Source organism: Silurus aristotelis, assembly GCF_946808225.1.
Source record: "Silurus aristotelis genome assembly, chromosome: 9".
NCBI lineage: Eukaryota > Metazoa > Chordata > Actinopteri > Siluriformes > Siluridae > Silurus > Silurus aristotelis.
Window position 1 is genome coordinate 21,487,857 of NC_139582.1, and position 21,354 is coordinate 21,509,210.

At 37.2% G+C, this 21,354-nt stretch overlaps 2 protein-coding genes and 1 long non-coding RNA gene across 3 annotated transcripts in view; 1 reads left to right on the forward strand and 2 right to left on the reverse strand.

Moving 5' to 3' along the window:
- Nucleotides 1-21,354, reverse strand: part of LOC310731156 — a 282,526-nt gene that overhangs the window by 73,163 nt on the left and 188,009 nt on the right. The gene's annotated exons all lie outside the window — the stretch shown is intronic.
- On the reverse strand, nucleotides 10,806-13,049 carry LOC310731129 (uncharacterized protein). Its single transcript, XM_083550543.1, has one exon. The coding sequence runs from the start codon at nucleotides 12,230-12,232 to the stop codon at nucleotides 11,630-11,632; it is 603 nt and encodes a 200-aa protein (XP_083406669.1). The 5' UTR covers nucleotides 12,233-13,049; the 3' UTR covers nucleotides 10,806-11,629.
- plcb2 (phospholipase C, beta 2) overlaps nucleotides 18,809-21,354 on the forward strand; it is a 29,322-nt gene continuing 26,776 nt past the window's right edge. Inside the window, exons 1-3 of the mRNA XM_083550434.1 lie at nucleotides 18,809-19,273; nucleotides 19,842-19,919; nucleotides 20,641-20,709. Coding sequence (XP_083406560.1) covers nucleotides 19,190-19,273; nucleotides 19,842-19,919; nucleotides 20,641-20,709 — 231 coding nt within the window. The 5' untranslated portion in view covers nucleotides 18,809-19,189. The remainder of the gene's footprint in view (nucleotides 19,274-19,841; nucleotides 19,920-20,640; nucleotides 20,710-21,354) is intronic.

Sequence of the window (21,354 nt, forward strand, 5' to 3'; positions counted from 1 at the left end):
TGCTTCTTCCTGAGTGTGTTATGGGGAAAAAAATTGCCTGTTTTTTGGTAAATTTGGTAAATTGATACGTGAAGTAGTCTTGGTATTGCGACTGTACCAGAGCTGAGAAATTATGAATCGTCATGTTGTGGATGTTTAAGGATGATATGTGTAGGTTTTGATAAATAGAAGAATCACAGAAATTCCAAGATCTCATGACTTATTAGACTTATTAAGAGCAGCACTTAAGTTGAGAGAGCACACACACACACACACACACACACACACACACACACACACACACAGACAGACACACAGACAGAGTTAGTTGGATACAAGTATGCATTTTTTTTGCAAACTATTTTTAATAAATAATGCAAAAAAAGGTTTTCACTGGACTCAGCTTTGTATATTTTCAGTTTGATTTCTCATTTACAGCAAACATTAAGCCTTAAAACAGAGAATTTATATATTACATGATCTGCTTAGTTCAAGTGCATTACAATATCACATTAATGCTTCTCTGATAGTCCCGCCTCCCTCTTTTTGATAGACGCAAATTCTATATAATTAAGTCTTACAACTGGGAAACAGACACATGATTGAGAAACACACTTTTCTTGCACTGAAGCTGTCCGCTACTAGTTGCTACTGATTACTGAAATGCCTAGATGTTGTGGTTTGAACGGATGACTTACGCGCATTATGTGAAAAGCACTACGCAGCATATTGAATGTCTAAATAAATATTTTTTTTTCAAGGGTCATTTGACACATTTAAATGCACAAAAGAAAGCAGACACACTCACAGGAAATGTACCACAATGATCCAAATTGAGTATACACACATGTTCAGATGTACAATATACATCAGTCACATGCTACTGTTTTTTTGTATTTTTTGTATGCACATATATTTTGGAAGGTGACATTTTGTGCAAAAAAAGACAAAAGCGATGTTTACTGCTTTTTCAAGTATGATTATAAGCACTTTATTTTGTATAAATGCTCGCTAAGTTCTGAAATGTTGGCGTTCAATCTGAAAAGCACTGTACACTGAAATACTAGCCCCTTTAAGACTGAACATTTCAATCACCTTTGAAAGTCCAGAAAGGATTTGTTACGCAGAACCTTTTTCAGTTTGGCGAAAGAGGACATTTTATATTTGCACATATATATATATATATATATATATATATATATATATATATATATATATATATATATATATATATATATATATATATATATATATATATATATAGAGCTAAAAAGGCCAGAAGCAATATTCTTAGAATACATTTAATAATGCAGTACCAATGTTTTTAATACTAATATGAATGAATAAGAAGAAGAAAAAGAAAACACAGCCTGATTCAAAAGTCACGGTTAAAATATATATTAACCTTTTTATAATATGAAGAAAAAAAAAAAAGCCTGGCAATATAAAAATGTTCATATTTTCACAGCGAAAACCATTTGCATTATTTGAGTGAATCAGTATAACGACAGTGACAAATATATTGTTCCAGGTTTTTTCTGAACATTTCATTAGTACTAAATATAAGTAGTGTTTTTTTGCTTTAGATTTTTTTTTTATATATTTCCGTTCATGTGAATGTTGCAATTTCTCTGGTTTATTTAAGCATGAATGAAGTGACTAATTTAATATTTAATTTTGTACATCATGCTGTAATTAATATGTTGCCACTGTCACTTTGTGTCCAACAGAATTTGAAATGAATTTCTGTGTACTTCATGCCGTAATAAACAGATTTTGCCTCACATTTCTGCACATGGCCGTGTTTATTAGCTCCATTTTTTTTTCGAATGTTGTTGCCAGTAGTTTGAGCCTAAAGCGTTAAATAAAGAATTAAACTTGAGGATGTGGTTCATCCAGTGAGAATTGTCCTTATACACAGCAAAAGATGTCAAGTGACTTTTTTTTGTCATTTCAATCATTCGAAACACTATACAGCAAAATAAAACAAATCTAAACAAAAAATATAAAAAAACATATACAATATAACATGTAATAAGCAAAAAACGTATTTCCAGCTATTTGTACTGTATATTCTTCAATCTTTTTTTATTATTAAACAAATCGATCTGCCAATGGAATTGAATAAAACATGTCCACAAATGTTTGTGGCCACTTGGCCATACGATTTGTATTTCACATTGAATCCTCATTAGCTGTTATAATTACCTCTACTCTTATGGGAAGATGTTCCACTAGATGTTAGAGTGTGCTTGTGGAGATTTGTACCCATTCAGCTACAAGGGCATTTGTAAAATACAGTACTTGTGTAGGGTAAGGAGGCCTGGGGCACGTTCCAATTCATCCCAAAGGTGTCTAATAGGGTTGAGGTCACAGCTCTATAGCAGGCCACTCAAGATCTTCCAATCCAACCCATGTAAACTATATCTTTATTAAGCTTGATTTGTGCACAGGGGCATTGTCATGCTGAAAAAGGTTTGGGTCTCATGTAAAGGGGACCCAACTTTATGTACTTCATGTACATAATGTAAAGGGAAATGTAATGCAACCACACACAAAGGAATCCTAAACAATGTCAAAATAATCTACTGCATTGTCACTTTTTTTTTTTTTTTTTCTTTTTTTTTTGCACCATCTATAACTTATCACTGCACTATTGTATATTCCACCCATATTTATTCTGTATATACTGTATCATACTACATTCGTACTTGTATATAACTCTATCATATCATTTAAACACGTTATCTCCAGACGTCTATGCACAATCATTGCGCAGTATATTGTATATTACTATATATACATATATTATTTCCTACTGCACCTTCTTTACGTTATTTACCCTCACCCCTGTACATATGGACCCCATACCCTTATTTAGCACAATGCTATTTATTGTAAATAGGCCACTTATGCACTTCTGGTTAGATGCTATCTACATTTCATTGGCTCTGTACATGTACCTTAAACAATGCCAATAAAGTTGAATCAAATCTAACTAAAAAAATTTTGGATGTCCCAATACTTTTGTACATACAGTATAGTATAGATTTAATTATCCTATGGCTTACTGATATATTTTTGTTATATACTGTATTAACAGATAGATAATATTAATACAATTAATTACACAATGAATCTATATTCAAGATATTTTCACTTTCTTTAAAAAAAAAAAAAAAAGAGAGGCTTTTGTTCTGACTTATACATAACAGCACTGTGATATTCTTTCTTACCATATTCCAACTTGTTAGAAAGCTGGGGTCAGAGCACAGTGTTAGCCATGATACAGCACCCCTGAAGCAGAGAGGGTCAAGGGCGCTTGTTTAGGGGCTCAGTATTGACAGCTTGGTGGGGAAGCAGTTTTACATTTGCGGTATTTAGCAGACGCCCTTATCCAGAGCGACGTACAAAAGTGCTTTGAGTCTCTAGTAATGAATAAATCTACACTGGTACGCAAGATTACAAACTTAATATAAATATAACTCTTGAATTCTACAAACTTGGAAAGTGCTAATTTAAGTGTTTCAGGAAGAGGTAGGACTTCAGTCGTCGCTTGAAGATAGTCAGGGACTCGATGTACGGACATCTAGGGGAAGTTTATTCCACCACCTCGGTGCCAGAACAGAGAAAAGCCTTTAAGTGTACTTACCTCTCATTCTGAGAGAAGGTGGTACCAGTCGAGCAGTGCTGGAGGATCTCAGACAGCGTGGTGCAGTGCGAGATGTGATGAGGTCACTAAGGTAAGAGTTTAATTACTATTATAATACATAAGTTCAAATTTGAAGACATTCTTATCACATAAGTAGGTTCAAACAGATTTTGCTTCAATTAGACTATAAGGCGATGTGTGTTTATTGGACACGCCATTTTCGATTTAGCCCTTCACTTCCTATTATAATAACCTCCACTTTTCTAGTAGGGATTTTAAAATGTGGTTGTTCCAGCAAAGATAAAGTTTCATTTCAAGGCCCATTGTGGATTGTGATGGTCTGGTGTCCACAAACATTTGGACCATAGTGTAGATTAAAATATAATAGTTATGAAAATCTATTAATGGAATTTAAGTCAAGTGAAAAGAAGTTGATTAATATTGTCTTGTTACTTTTCAGTAGGTACTACATTTTTCCCTCTCCAGTGTCCTTTTTGTTTAATTTTCAATTCTTCCTTTTTTATTTCTTCTTTCTTTAAACAATTAAGTAATAATAATAAACAATGCGGTTGTCTTTTGAAAGCAAATGTAAAGTTATTTGTAAGTTATGAGCAGTGTTCAGTTTTAAACAGGAACACAATCAAACAGCAGCTAAAATTCATAAAGAAATGAACTAGTATAAATTGTGTATGAGCTCTGTTTTTCTTTTTGGAAGTAGCAGTTACTGTATAAGAACCAATAGTCATTTGTTTTCACTTATGTGTTGTGTAATGGGAAGTTGTTCTTCTAAATAAAAAATGATTTTATTTGGTTCTATTTCTTTCATCACCGATTTTCTTTTTTGCTCAAATAATGGATTTTTAAATCAGATACTGTACATGTTCATATACAGTATATCGTTTATTTCCACCATCTCTGACATTTAATAATGATTATACAATAATAAGTGGACATGGCTGCTACAGTCATTTTAAGAATTATTTGCACCCTTTATAAATGAAGGTTGAAGAGAATTATGGAAAGTACATCTTCAATTTAAATGTAAATATGAGAGCAAATATTGGAGCTGAAATGAAAGTAAATCTAAATTAAAGATATTTTCAATGCGTCACATTGGGGGGGGGGAGTGGTGGCTCCAGCGGTTAAGGCGCTGGGTTGCCGATCGGAAGGTCTGGGGTTCGAGCCCCGGTATCGCCAGGCTGCCACTCTTGGGCCCTTGAGCAAGGCCCTTAACCCTCTATGCTCTGGGGGTCCCTTACGAGGGAAATATCAAGGTCCGTGACGTCGGAGTGACGTGGGGCCGCCTTCCCGTGGGCTCACCACCTGCAGGAGGGACCGTAAGGGACGGTGCTTTGAGGATTGGGCAGTAGTCGAAGGCAGGGGCCTGCTTAGACTGCTGCCCCCGCGACCCGAATTACGGATAAGCGGGAGAAAATGAATGAATGAATGAATGAATGAATCAATGCGTCACAATATAAAAAAAAAAAAATCGTTTAAGGATACATAGTCCATGCATGCCATTAAGGACCAGAATTGAATTTTTTTATAATAATAAATAAATTAAATCTATCTGCCTCTACCAAAAGTCTAAAAGAGATTTTAAATGATTACAGAACCAAGCTTTTGAAAGGTTCACTCAAGTTCCCAAACATAAGCATAATTAAAAATCCATTTGATGAGCTGAATACAAGAGTCCAAATGAGAAAATCGTGTATACTGGAGAATGTTTCTATATTAAGCAGTTTCAATAAGTGTGACACAGAAGGTTTATCACATTAACAAATTATTAAGTTTTTATTTTATTTCCATCATTACCCAGACTACCAGTGATTCTGCATGCCAAAGCAATACACCAGTGAAAAGATGAGCATGTTAGAGTGGAAATTTCCTGAATGAAAATAAACACAAAGGTGTTTTTTAAAACTGCTGCCTGGCTCTTCCTGTGTTCACGGCTCTCCATTTGGGAATAGATGCTTATTAATGTTGAATGATTTATCCCCACGGCCTGTTGCTCTGGAAATGGCTCCCCGTGCTTCCTGAAAGTCGCTTTCCCTTCTGTTACTCTTTTAATTACATTTTCCAGCAGGCCCTCACTGGGACAGCCTTGTCCTCAGAGATGCAGAGTTCCACGCCAGGCCTGTGTTCACATGGCTGAGTGATTTCAGAGGAGCTGAAAAATGATTTCTGTCTCTGTAAGGATGCTAGGTGTGTGTGTGTGTGTGTGTGTGTGTAGCAAAGAGGGGTTAGTGATATCATCTGTTTTTTTTTGTTTTGTTTAGATGTGTTTTTTAATCACAGCATTTTGCAGAAGCCGTGCAAGGAAATAAAAATAGGACTACAATAACAGAGATTCTATATATGGACCAGGACTTTTCAGCAACAGTGACACGTCTGCCAGGGAATGCTGAATAGTGCTTAAATGACCATGAAGGGGAAATCTCCATTTCTCCTTATTTTTCACTTCCAGCTGTATTCCAAGCTGACACCTCATTAACTTGCAATTGCGAAGTCACGATTTATCTTTAGTTTACTTCATTTTTTTATTTTTTTAATGAACCCAATATACTGATGTATACAGTATTGTGTGTGTGTGTGTGTGTGTGTGTGTGTGTGTGTGTGTGTGTGTGTGTGTTTAAGCAATAATACATGTTGTTCATGGAAAATAATAAATTATCAGATATGTGATGCAGCCATTATCACCCTGACATATATTCATTTCCAACAGGAAGCACTAGAGTATTCATGTTCCATGTACCCATGCAGAATATTATTATGAATAAAAGAAACTCATACATGTGTTGAGTTGCATATATACATTTATGGCATTTGGAAGCTGCCTTTATCCATAGCGACTTACAACTGAGCAGGGGAGGGTTAAGGGTCTTGCTTAAGGGCCCAGTAGTGGTGGGATTTGAAACTGTGACCTTCCAATCCAATGTCTTAACCACTGAGCTACCACCTCCCAACAACATATACTGTTTTGCATTACATCTTCCAGAGAACTTAGTTCACTTCCACTTGTCACAGCTATAATCAGTTGTTCCCTCATTAGCCCCAATGCGTTTCTCTCTTTTAGGTTAGTAAGGAAAAGAAAATGCAGCTTGTAACGTTACTTAGAAATCACAAAGGCTTGTGTCTGAAAGCTTTACTTGAAGCTACAGCTTTACCTGTTACAGAGCATTGACACCAGAGACTCATTAAAACAATATATTAAATTGCATGTCCTTAGTGATGAATATATAAGCATCTACTATAAAAGTCTCCATGCAAGTTGTTACTGTAAAAGCGATGAGGTAATAAAACACAAGAAGTTGCTCTTGAAATGGAAGCAACATCCTCTGTACAATCAGAAACAGAGGAACCTCAGTGTGCACCATCAGTCTGTATGGAGTTTAATAAAGTGAGATTCTGGAATTACAGCTACTGAAGGCCTTATTTGGCACTCCCCTGTGATCAATACTAAGCTCTTTAAATTTCCAGCTCTAGTCTTTGGTGAAGTAAACATGAGCTTAGCAGCATACAGAGAGATTAACACTGCGTTATGTATGCTACATAGAGAACAGAGTTTCAGCAGCACAGGTCTTTTCATTCTTTTTTTTTCTATCTTTTTTGCTTAATAGTCTTCTTTAAACAGCTGTTTTATAAAAGTATGTTATTCCTAAGCGAATATGATGGTGATGATCAGTGTTGGGCAACGTTACTTTTAAAAGTAACGCATTACAATATTGAGGTACTTCCCCAAAAAAGTAACTAATTACGTTACTTAGTTACTTTTTATGGAAAGTAACGCGTTATATTACTTTTGCGTTACTTTTGCGTTACTTGTATCTCTTTCACGCCGTACAGGTGTAACAGGTGTAATAAAGATAATTGCCATTAAGAAATAAGTTATATTAGAGCAAAAGACATGTGTGGGCTGCACACCGGTGATGTGGAGGGCGAACATACCTTTCGCTGTCATCTCGTAAAACATCGTGCAATTCCGTAAATATGACCTCGTCCTCGTCTACATCATTCCCTGCTTTATCATCAGCATTAAACATTCTGAACGCCTTTACAAAGTTCACGCTTTTATCAGTGACCGTGGCAGTTTATCTTCCCACAAAGAGCAAATAAGCTGTGAATTTGCTCTCTATCGGAAAACTCTATCTATCATGCTCTCTATCATGTGTCTCCCACAGAAAACCTTTATTCTGAGCAGTCCATAGATCTGCAGAGGTGAAAAGTCGGCAAAGTTTTCTATATTTCTGTCTCCATTTCCATATACGCAACATTATACACACACACACACACACCCACACACACCCACACACACACACACACACACACACCTGTAGTGCTGTGCTTTGCATGCAGATGTTGTTGTTTTTTTTTTTAAGTGGTATTTTTTGCAGTTGACAAGAGCTTTTCACCAACACATAATCTACACTTAACCATTATTCCTTTCTCCTTTTCCTCGACTATTTCAAAATAATAAGAACACTTCCATCACAGTAATGTAATGCTCTGGTTTGCCATCTCCGCTTCTGACCAGCTTCTGTTCCCGCGGCTCGCGCGTATGAGTGCGCGATTCTACGTGACTACGTTCATTTTAATTCAGTATTGATTTTTTTATGCAAAATAATTGAACTGAAAAGTAACTCGCATAACTTAAAAAAAAAAAAGTAACTCAGATATTAATGTTTAAATTTATAAAGTAACGCGCTACTTTACTCGTTACTCCAGAAAAGTAATCTTATTGCGTAACGCACGTTACTTGTAACGCGTTACCCCCAACACTGGTGATGATAAACCCTGTAAAATGCCAAAGAAGCTAAAAAATGCCTCTGAGCTCTTGTTCTGCTTTCGATATTTAGGATAAATATGATGTAACATTACAGAATTACGTTGCTATAAAGAGGCAGTGATGGATGAAGTGCACCATTCACAATCTCTCATTAGAACTGTGGGATTATGCTTGTGGTCCCGTGACATGCTCTTATTTAACGTACTTTACGTATTCTTTTTTCAAAGCATTAAGGACTGGTTTGTTTTTTTCTGAAATGTAGTCAAGTAAAAACAAAGATATTACACATTAAAATGTACTGAAGTTCATATTTCTTACAATGACCTAGAGGCATTTGTAAAAAAAAAAAAAAAAAAAAAAAAGTCAATAATTATGTACAGTACAAAAGTAAAAAATATTTTTCTTTTTTTTACCACTGTAATAAGGAGACAACAGGTTATGGTATTGTATACAGTCACAACTCTCTAAACATTAATCTTACAGCTTGATTTTTACAGTAAAAAAAAACATCTTCAACTTTACTCCTTGCATTTTAAATGTGGCACAGAGGCACAGTTTGCTGCTTGTTGTGAAATGGCTCCTAAGTCTCTTGACACACATTGCATTACATCAGCTGCACCTGGGTCCTGGTCTCATATAAACTCAAGCATGCACATAAACACAAGGTAAGTTCTGAGAAAAAGAACGTCCCAAGCTGTTTGTGGAGATTAGCAGGTATGAAAACACAAGCTTATATGCATGTTTATGTATATTCCTGTCTGTGATTGATTCGTCACCACTGGCCCCAATCCTCTGCATATCTCATTCAGAGCAATAATGAAGCTCGGGTGTCTGTCTAAATCCTAGCCATTATGTAACTCCATGAACCACAACTGCTATTTCCCTTTCAGAAGATGCTTTAGGCACTGCGGTTCATGCAGTCAATAATGCTCTAAATCTAAATGTCTAAATCCTCCGAGAACATCATTTACGATCCAGGCCAAGCACAGATGCTTGCAGATCATTAGGCTTGCTGGGAATGAAGGGGTAATGTGAGCAACAGACACAGTCAGAGTGCATTTCTTCATTAGTGACCACAATGTCCGCTGCTTCCATCTGCCTTTTCTGCCCAAAAAAATAAAGATACCCGGAGTTTTGATCTAATTCCGAGGTTTGATTGTGGTTTATTAAAACATTAAAACATCAGTTTCGATCCTTGCCATTGTTTTAATAGCTTAAAGCACAACACCTTCCAGCCACGAGGAAATTAGACAGTGGATTTGATACGTTTGATGCCCCTCAGTGCTTACTATTGATTTTCACCTTGGCTTTCACTTAATCACTCTTTCACTAAAAGGCAGGCTGAGTCAAAGAAGCCTACTGGGACAACTTGTTTACAAGAACAACTGTCAGTGTATTCTCTTGTAAAGCAGACTTGCATAAATGCATCTGTGTGTGTGTGTGTGTGTGTGTGTGTGTGTGTGTACATGTTTGTGTATGAAATTGTGATTATGTTGATCACATTCTAGATGACTAGAAATGACTCAGAAGATAAGTGAGCTCTCAGTGTGGTCTCCTGATAGAAGCCTATAGAAGCTATGGTCCATTACCTCTCTCTCTCTCTCTCTCTCTCTCTCTCTCTCTCTCTCTCTCTCTCTGTCTCACTCGCTCATTTACACACAGAGACACACATGCTGATGTACTGTATCAATCATATCATATCTGTGCCTTGTGCTCATTAAACACTATCGGCCATAACATAATTTATAATCAACACGTCAACATAAATATCCTGTCATTTTCTTGTAGTCTAAACTTTCATTTTGTTGTGATTGTAAAGAAATCATTTACATTAAAAAAAAAATGTTTTACCTTAAGTGTAGGTGTCCAGCAACATCGATTGTATATCATTGCTAGTTATATAACAGAAGAGTTATTGTGTGCTTTGCTGCCTACTGCCCTGCTTCCCTCCAACGAGTGTTTCAAAAAATCCAGAAGTTCTGTAAGATACCATACTATTATAAAAGTGTCATAACAAAACCTAGAACAACATAGTAACCTATTGTGGATTACTCTTCTGATGTACTATTTAATATGGTTGTATAGATATTAACCACTTTTGGTTACACAATATGTAAACACTATGAGTCAGTTATAATAAAGGTTACATTTACAGCCAATGTTTTTTTTCTTCTTTTTTTTTTAAAGTATGTTTTATACACCCAATATATACTGTGATAAACCCTTAACTATTGCAAGAGCCTTTGATTGTAGGCATCAGAAAAAGATGCTTTATATTATTATGTGTCAATTGCTAGACATTTTAATTGATAAAACATTTTATAACAAAAATATAGAAACTCAAATTTTTTTTACAAGGGCTTTTATTTGCCTTTGGGGTTGTATATATATATATATATATATATATACACGTGTACGTATGTACACGTGTATATATATAACCCTAGTATACATGATTTTTGTAAAAAGTAGTCTACGCTAAAAGTTTGATCGAGGCCTGAGCATGTGCAGTATTTACATTTACCAAACAGCCTACATGTGAGCAATGGACATATACTGTGTATATATATATATGTACCAAATACACAATTCATTTACATTAATATTTGCACATACCTGAGCAGAACTTGACACAGGTTCCTCTGAATTAGGAATCCTGATTAATTAGGAGGCTATGTGGACACTTTCAATTAAATGTAATGCCAATATTTTTCTCTTACCTTCTTTTAAAAAGTATGAATGTTCTAAAGAAACGAAGATGCTGTTCATTTTTTTCGTTTGCTGCAGTTCGAATAAATACGTTTGACAGGCTATACCTGTCTAAATCTATGCAACCACATAAAGGTGATTTGGTTGATGAAAGCTGGATAGTTATGACTGGGTTTTTTTTTAGTGCCCATCAAACAGGTGTTCCCTAAAATGAAAAGATTACACTTTGGAAAATTGATGGTACATGGAAAGGTGGTGAGAATGGAACCATGTTTTTTGCTGTGCTTTAGCAATAATCAAGTTGGCGTCCATGCACCAAGCGTGAAATACTTCCCATATTTCCATGCATCCTCTAGCTCTGAGCTTGGTCCGCGGGCGCGCCGCTCTGCACCACACCACCACACCGACTTAGGCTAAATCCTAAACCGCACATAACAGCATTAGAAAAGTACTGCTTTTTGCACACCATTTACGCATATGCATGTGGTTTTGTAAGTGCAAGCTTAAACCCGTTTAGGTCTTTCTTGTAGTATTGGTTCCGTGTCTTTTGGCTCGTTTGAAGCGCGCGCAGATTGCGCTGGTACCGACTCGCGCTTTGCTCTTTGTGCGTCACTTGGATTCGTAACGCTGTCCGATGTTTGACCGTATCTATACTGCGTCTGATCGCCGGCAGGCGTGTATCCAGTAGCGCCCGAGTAAGAACGCGTGCTTCCCGCAACCTCTGTCGTCGCGCTCTCGTTTCCGGCGCTGGTCGCATTAAACGCGGAGTAGATTTGCGTCCCATTTGCGCTCGTGCCGTTGTCCGCTTGCGTCACGTTGGCGCTCGTGCCGTTAACGATGCCCGAGACGTTCGCGAACGCGTTGTTGCTTCCTGTGGATCCGTCTGGCACACCGTGTCCCGTTCCCAGGTTCGTCGGCTTCCATATTAGGCTGTAATAGATGGCTAGGATGATCGCCGCCAGGGACACGGAGAGCACGTAGGCGAACACGGTGGCCAGACGTACCCACTTTTTGTTGGTCTTCGCGGCCATCTTGGCTTTCTTGTCCCCCGTATACGTGGCCGGCTTGCCCCGCTCCATGTTGGGCATGAAGTCCCTCTCCCGCATGTTGGCACGGTTTTTGCCTCGGTGCTCCACCACTCCGTCCGTCTTGAAGGCTTTTAGGGGGGTCTGTCAAACGTAGAAAACAGGGGACGTTTTTTAAAAGAAGACGCACCAGAGATGCGCACCGGACGCTTTGGGGCCTTCTCGACGCGTTGTGGCTTAGAGCAATTTATTTTTTTACGTCCATTTTTGCTCCCTAAAGCCCTCTCAGAAATCCATGATGGCACACCTCATCTCCTCCTCTCAGGCTCCAAGATGTTTTCCCCTCTTTTTTATTTGTAGCGTCCAGTCGCCAATATCTAAAGAGAGATCTCAAGCGCGCGGATGCATCACGTAGCAGAAAGTGCAGGTGTACAGCGTGATCATTTATGGCACACGCACCACTGCGCGTCCTGTTCAGCATCTGTAGAGCATTGCTCAGCTAAAAATACAGCAAAGGGGGCGGGCGAGGGCTCTTAAAGAGACGGCTATGACACAATGAATGGATATTAAGTGAGGAGAGAGCACGCGGGCGATGATGCTCAAGTTCTCAAGAGCATATGTGAGCTAGATCTTTAGATATGAGTAAAAAAATAAAAAATAAAATGCTGAATAATAACTTGGACTTGCACATGCATGTTTGCACACTTTGCATTTGCACTATTGTATATTTGTCAGTTATGTCATGTGTCTTTCATCCTTATGTTATTATAATGTCATAACTTGCTGGAGGATTTCACAGCATGGTGAAATCTTGAATTGGTCCTGGCTTCGACTCTTAATTATTTATTGTAAATTAGGTGTACAAACTGTCTTGTGCTCCATACCATCTGATCCAATTTGTCAGTTAATTTCTCAAAGCTGTGCTGTACCGTTCTTATGCCCATGAAGCAGTTTGTTTGCAGTAGATAAACATTAGGTCTTCACAATGTGTTCACCATGTGCTAGAATGTACTGTAGGCAAAGTGAGGCACAATAGAGCAAAGAGCAAAAAAGAAGAAGGATGTGGGGTTTGGTCACATTTGTTCAACACCTTGGATAGCAATATAAATCCATATCTGTTTATGCAGCCATTCGCATATAAGCAAAACTTTAAAACGACCTGCCTAATAAAAGATCCCACCAAAACAAGCAGTGATTCACTGTAACATTTATATCAAACCAGAAGGAGCTAGTCATCACTTCCCATGCAGACTCCATATTCAAAGTCACGCTCAAACGCTGACAGATTGAATAGAGTCTGTTTGTCAACAGCTATTTTTAAGCTTAGGGTTTTGACTCTTCCACGTATTTTACTATGAACAAGATGTTTAGGGTCATTCTCCTGTACGAAGGCAAACCTCTGACTATCTGTCAAAAGTATTTTACAGACTTGATCAGGGTTTCTTTTAGATTTGCCTTGGATTAGGCTTTATTCTTCAATTGAACCAATTTCACTGTCCCTGTTGAAGAACAGCATTCTCATAACATAATGCTACCACAACCATGCTTTACTGTAGAGATGATGATTCCAGGGTCATGAACGGTGTTAGGTTTCTGCCAAATGTAGTGCTTTATCCCAAGGCCAACATTTTAACCTTCATCCACATTGTTTTTGTCACATTTTTAAATGAGATTTTCTGTGACCTTACAATTTCCTGTGACTTACAAACCCAATTCCAAAAAAGTTAGGACACAGTGAAAAATGTAAATAAAAACAGAATGCAATGATTTGCAAATCTCATAAACTCATCATTCACAGTGAAAACTCTCTGTGTGTAAAGGACAAGGTTGAAAATCAGTATTGGATGCCTGTGGGTCCTCAGGGGACATTGCATTAAAACCAAGTGTGCTTCTTTCATGGAAATTACTGCATTGGCTCAGAAACACTTCCAGATATCACTGTTTATGAATCCGCAAAAGGCAGGTTAAAGCTCTATCATGCAAAGAAGAAGCCATATGTATACAGGCAAAGTGTAAATCTGTTCTGTGTTCAGACAAATCGAAATTTGTAATTCTTTTTGAAAAACTTGACTGTGGCATTTTCTGGGCTAAAGAGGAGACGGACCGTCTTGCGTGTTATCAGCTCTTAGTTCAAAAGCTTAAATCATCAATGCTGAAAAATATATACAAGTTTCAGATCAACATTTTCTTTCATCCATTCCTCTTTTAAAACTCTAGCAATTGGTATCTACAGTTTCCAGAAATATAAGTTTTGTTAAAAAAAAAAGAAGATTCTACAAAGTGGTAAACATGACCCCATCCCACATTTCTGAAATTTGTTATGGCCATGAAATCCAAAGAAATTGAAACCTTATTTTTTAAACTTCCTCAGTTTAGACATTTAATACGTTTTATGTTTATTGTGAACATATTGGTTTTTATCAGATTTGCAAACCACTGCATTATGTTTTCATTTACATTTTACACAGAATCTCAAATTTTTTTTGGACTTGAGTTTATCTATGATAAATTAAATAAGGTTTATAAAACATTGCTATGTGGACTGTCTTCTGAAACAGCTTCTTTAGTCTGAGCTGTGGATCTCACCAGATTATTGATGGAAACGACTAGTTACAAGCAGATACGTGCTAATGGGCTCACATGGCTAGAGACCAGAGTAAGTACAACAATGGGCCCGGAGCTTAAGTTATATGGATTTTAAAAGAATAGATGAAGAAAATCTAAAGTTAAAAAAATATGGCACACAATTTTTTTATCACCTTTGAAATGTAATGAGTGCAAATTACTGTGGAAAATTAAAGAGGTCTTTACTGTATTACTGTGTAACTGGATTACAAAGATTGAAAATGCACAAGGATGAATTTCTTTTGTATTGCATAAATACATTTCAGCAGCACAAATTAATTTATTTGATTGCATATTGGATTTATATTGATTGCATGAGACTGGACAGGATTCACACTTTTACTGTAATAGTGTATGTTTGTTTCTTGGTTGTTCATCTATTTTAAAAAATTTTTACTCTGTGTTTTGCTCTGTCGCCAATTAAAGGTTCACGAGAATCACCTTTGAACTGTTTTAGAAAACGAGTTGATAATTGGTTAATCTGATGCCATACACTCTCCTTCATTATTGTCATTCAAGATTCATCTGCACACAATCCATCAATTCAAGAAAATTTGAATAGAAATGAACGCTTGACAGATTCTGACAATTCTTTTAACCATTTTGCATTCAATGACTTATGCAATAAACTGATGCAGAGATTTTTTGAGGGTTAAGACTATTCAGGTGAAACAAGTATAATATACAGTGAGGAAAATAAGTATTTGAACACCCTGCTATTTTGCAAGTTCTCCCACTTAGAAATCATGGAGGGGTCTGAAATTGTCAACGTATGTGCATGTCCACTGTGAGAGACATAATCTAAAAAAGAAATCCAGAAATCACAATATATGATTTTTAAACTATTTATTTGTATGATACTGCTGCAAATAAGTATTTGAACACCTGTCTATCAGCTAGAATTCTAACCCTCAAAGACCTGTTAGTCTGCCTTTAAAATGTCCACCTCCACTACATTTATTATCCTAAATTAGATGCACCTGTTTGAGGTCGTTAGCTGCATGAAGACACCTGTCCACCCCATACAATCAGTAAGAATCCAACTACTAACATGGCCAAGACCAAAGAGCTGTCCAAAGACACTAGAGACAAAATTGTACACCTCCACAAGGCTGGAAAGGGCTACGGGGAAATTGGCAAGCAGCTTGGTGAAAAAAGGTCCACTGTTGGAGCAATCATTAGAAAATGGAAGAAGCTAAACATGACTGTCAGTCTCCCTCGGACTGGGGCTCCATACAAGATCTCACCTCGTGGGGTTTTAAATGATCCTAAGGAAGGTGAGAAATCAGCCCAGAGCTACAGAGGAGGAGCTGGTCAATGACCTGAAAAGAGCTGGGACCACCGTTTCCAAGGTTACTGTTGGTAATACACTAAGACGTCATGGTTTGAAATCATGCATGGCACGGAAGGTTCCCCTGCTTAAACCAGCACATGTCCAGGCACGTCTTAAGTTTGCCAATGACCATTTGGATGATCCAGAGGAGTCATGGGAGAAAGTCATGTGGTCAGATGAGACCAAAATAGAACTTTCGGGTCATAATTCCACTAAATGTGTTTGGAGGAAGAAGAATGATGATACCACCCCAAGAACACCATCCCTACTGTGAAGCATGGGGGTGGTAGCATCATGCTTTGTGGGTGTTTTTCTGCACATGGGACAGGGCGACTGCAATGTATTAAGGAAAGGATGACCGGGGCCATGTATTGCGAGATTTTGGGGAACAACCTCCTTCCCTCAGTTAGAGCATTGAAGATGGGTCGAGGCTGAGTCTTCCAACATGACAATGACCCGAAGCACACAGCCAGGATAACCAAGGAGTGGCTCTGTAAGAAGCATATCAAGGTTCTGGCATGGCCTAGCCAGTCTCCAGACCTAAACCCAATAGAGAATCTTTGGAGGGAGCTCAAACTCCGTGTTTCTCAGCGACAGGCCTAGAAACCTGACTGATCTAGAGAAGATCTGTGTGGAGGAGTGGGCCAAAATCCCTCCTGCAGTGTGTGCAAACCTGGTGAAAAACTACAGGAAACGTTTGACCTCTGTAATTGCAAACAAAGGCTACTGTACCAAATATTAACATTGACTTTCTCAGGTGTTCAAATACTTATTTGCAGCTGTATCATACAAATAAATAGTTAAAAAATCATACATTGTGATTTCTGGATTTTTTTTTTAGTTTATGTCTCTCACAGTGGACATGCACCTACGATGACAATTTCAGACCCCTCCATGATTTCTAAGTGGGAGAACTTGCAAAAGAGCAGGGTGTTCAAATATTAATTTTTCTCACTGTATATTTAAACAAGATGACATATAAACAGATCATATTGGAAACAGCAGACAATTGTACATGTAATGTAATTTTAATGAATGTACTAAAGCATTCGCAACTTGATCAAAGCAACGAGAATAGTTTTAATGATGTGCACAGGTGACTAAATGACGAGGAGGTTGAACAAGGAGTTTTAAGAAATTATTTTCTGAAGAAATCCTTCAAACCAACTGAGAAAAACTGAAATCATAGACTGCACTCGAAGACAGCAGGATTAATTAGAGGCTAATGCCCACCATGACAACAGAATGTTTTAGTCCAAAACATTCTGCTTTGTGTGTACAACCGAGTTTCTGGACACACAGAAGAACACAGATACTTTTTTGACAATTGACCAGAGTAGAATGACCCTAAATTGCATAATTTGTATTTCGTTCACTTTTTCTGAAGTGACCCAAAATGTGCAAAAATGATTACAGGCAGTTCATGCTCCTGAGGCTCCAGTGACCACTGTTCCTGCCCCTCTCCCCTCCGTGGATCTTCACACTTCTGTGCAGCTGGGGACGGTCTCTTATCAACGACTTGGGTGGTTCCATGTAATTCCGGAGTAGAACGGGTACTTTGAGGATGGATTTGGACTGTAGTTAATGTCAACATTCTGCTACACTGACTCAGGATACAGTTCGCTTCTGATCATCAACACTGTACTCCGCAACATTGTATATCTGCTTCAAATGGACATTTGGTGCAACCCAGATGAGGATGGGTTCCCTCTTGAGTCTGGTTCCTCTCAAGGTTTCTCCCTTATGCCATCTCGGGGAGTTTTTCCTTGCCACAGTTGCTCATCAGGGACAAACATACTTACAAAGAACATATTTACGTTTAATCACCACATTATCTGTGTAAAGCTGCTTTGAGACAATGTTCATTGTTAAAAGCGCTCTACAAATAAAAATGAATTGAATTGAATTGAGTTCTAAGTCACATTTTAGCCATATTTATCAAAATCCTTCAAATATCTAGCAACATTGTGAAAAACAACATATATGTCTGGAACAATGTCTGGTGTCCCAGGATAATTCATGCAGTGTATAATATAGAAATATTACAAATAATAGAAAATACAAAACATAAACAAATGCATGTTTAATATTAATTACAGGGTTTAGGTAAGTACAGGTGTGCTTTTCAGAAGCTGTTCATATTTTTATAGTTATATTTCACCAAGTATATAAAACTATAACTATAAAAATGTATATGAACAGTGTTAAATTGAATCACTAAGCTTTAAAAAAAAGACTTGGAAAGAATAATGTAGCAATACTACTAAACGAATTGTTAGCAACAATTAATAAACCATTTTAAATGATTTGGAATAATTGTCCTGAGTTAAAAATGCTAGTAGCTTAGTGCACCAGATCCCTTAGGAGAAGTCGTCTCATGCTAACACCTGCCTACATGATTTCCATATGTTATTGTTGGGCTTTTGGACATTTGACTATTACCCAAAGTACTCTGTAGAAAGTGGATTTACACATTTTTTACCCCTTTTTTAGTGCTAATTCATCATTATTAAACTGCAACATGTTTATTTATTTAAAGTATATTCCTTAAATTCTTGCTTTCTTATTTCTTCTGCACTCCAGTTTTCCAGAAACAGAAGATTCTAGGAACTTTTACAAGTTTCCACAATGATCATGACAAATCTGTACCATTATAGAGACAGAAACATAAACGTTTTAACTGCTGTTTAACTTATTTTCCAGAATCAGACTATGTTACAGTCAGTTTCTTAAAATGGAATGAACTTCATGCAACAAACAGAAAATAAAAAGTGCAGTTTAAAAGATGTTACATGGCTGCTTAAAAAAAGAACATCCTCCATCACAGTACAATAGAAATTCATGTTATATACAGGCCAGGATGTTATCTAAAACATATCAGGCTCTAAGACCATTTTTTTTATTCGATTGTAGTGAAATGACGAAAAATCTGGAATGTTTTGGTAGTTGTTCTCCACCCTCGAAATGCTCATTTGCAAGTCATATTGAAGGTAAGGTGGTTTTCGGAGTGTTGCTTCAGAGTCCACAGATGTCACTGTGCTTGTTGCCCTTTCGACAACAAGCACACTGACTTGGACACCATGATCAGGAAGCGTTATATTCTCAAAGAGCCTGAAATCAAAGACTATTTGGTCAAAGGAGAACGATTCACAAAATGGAAAGAAGTGAGTATTCAAAGAATAATTTTTTTAAGCTCTTGCCACTGAAATGTTTAGAAGTTTAGCATACAGTTCATGTTTTTATCAAACCACGCTGCTGGTCTTCATGACACTGATAGAAACAGGTTTATCAGGTGAGGTTTTAGTAGCGTGCTGCTGTTTATGTGATGCTGTACCCAAGACAGTCTGATTTTGCCATTTAAAATACAAGAAGGTCAACCCTAGGACTAAAACAAGCATATAATATGACCTGCAAGTGTCCTTTTTTGCTTGTTGGCTTACAGAAAATGACATTACCAGCTTTAAAAAAATGATAAATAGATGAGCCATTTCATTAGTCGAACCTTGAATCACTTCTTCGACACAATAAATGTATTATTTAAAATCGGTAGGATTCTGATAGAGAGATGTCGACTATGCACTGCTTTGAAAGAAGAGAAAAAACACCCACACAAATGATGTGTAAAGAGTGGACTAAAGTCTAGGAATCCACTTCTTAAAAACTCACTTGTATTCTTTCCAAACTGTGAAAATTGCAGTACATTGTTTTGACACATCGGCTTCTAATTTTCAGGACTCGTCGCGTACTGCTCCTGTCACTATGAAGATAGATCCGAAAGGATACTTTCTTTACTGGATAAACTCAAGCAAGGTAAGCTGTGAATCCATAACAATTTCCAGTCCTGAAGCACTAAAGTCAGCTGTTTACCATAGTATGGTCAGCAGGTCATTTACTAAATTTAAGGTAAAAACACTCAGACTGTTTAAAAACTTGAAGACATTTGTTTTTTTTCCCAGCTTGTTTATTTGTTAAAATTAATGTTTTTCTTTTTTCATTTTCTTTCTGTCTTTTTTTTTTTCTGTCTTTCTCTATTACTCTCACTTACTGCTATTGAGTTGAGTAGTGAAAGGATCATGGCAACTCTGCAGTGCTGTGCTCAGTTTTGCTGCCTCTGCATATTGTAAAAGTGCTGACTACCATTTCCATGAGTTGCAATTACACTTAAATAGGTTTAGTAGTGCTTGTGTTATCTGCGACGTACCTAACATACAGATGTTCAGTAAAACAGTGTAGTCAAAGCATTGTAGCAATACCAAAACACAGCAGAAGAGCAGTTATCTAATGTACCGCATGTCATGTCAAGCCAATTCAGATACATTAGGAAAACCTTTATACATTAGTGACTGCTTACTGTAGCATCTTTTCGAAACCAAAGTCAGGTTAATCTTACATATTATTTATGCTGAATATATGCTAACAATATGCAATGCTACATTTTTGCTCTATTATTATTAACCTATATTCTCGATTGAAACTTTTATGTGGTCATGATGCTGCATTCTTAATCTGTATGTGATTTCTTTCATTATAGGAAGTCGAAATTGTGGACATTGCGACCATCCGGGACACACGGCCAGGCAAATATGCAAAACTTCCCAAAGTAAATGTCATTTTAGTTCACTACATAAAAATATTCTTTCATATGTTTGCTGTGTACTGCGATTAAAAACCCTGAGCGCTTGTGATTGAATTATTTGTATAAATTTGCACAGACAAACACACACACACACAGAAGGAGAGACGAGAGAGAGAGAGAGAGAGAGAGAGAGAGAGAGAGAGAGAGAGAGAGAGAGAGACAGTGAGACAGAGAGATTATTTGACTTTGACGTCTTTGTAGTTTGACTACAGTTTTGGGCAGATTCATGCATCAAAGTCATACGAATTGCTAGATGATATAAAGGGTTTATGTGAAGCAGACAAATAGAGATAGAACAGAGGATCTACACTATATAGACATAGACCATAAGATTTATATCTTAACACCCCATTCCATGTCTAGTCTTCATTTGCTGTAATAGATGTCCTAGATTTGTCTTCATTCACCCACGGAGCAATTAGTAAAAAAAAGCCTGGAGTGCAGTCAGCATTAATCACAATGTTTTCTATAGGGTTAAGGTTAGAGGTTTATAGCAGGCCACTCAAAATCTTCCACTCCAACCCATAGGAACCATATCTTCCTGGAGACATTGTCAGGATAGAACAGGTTTGGGTCTCCTAGTTCAGGTTTAATGCTACCACATCCAAA

Bases quoted from the DNA above. Each gene is read 5' to 3' on its own strand.
- LOC310731129 (XM_083550543.1), bottom strand. From the start codon at position 12,232: ATGCGGGAGAGGGACTTCATGCCCAACATGGAGCGGGGCAAGCCGGCC.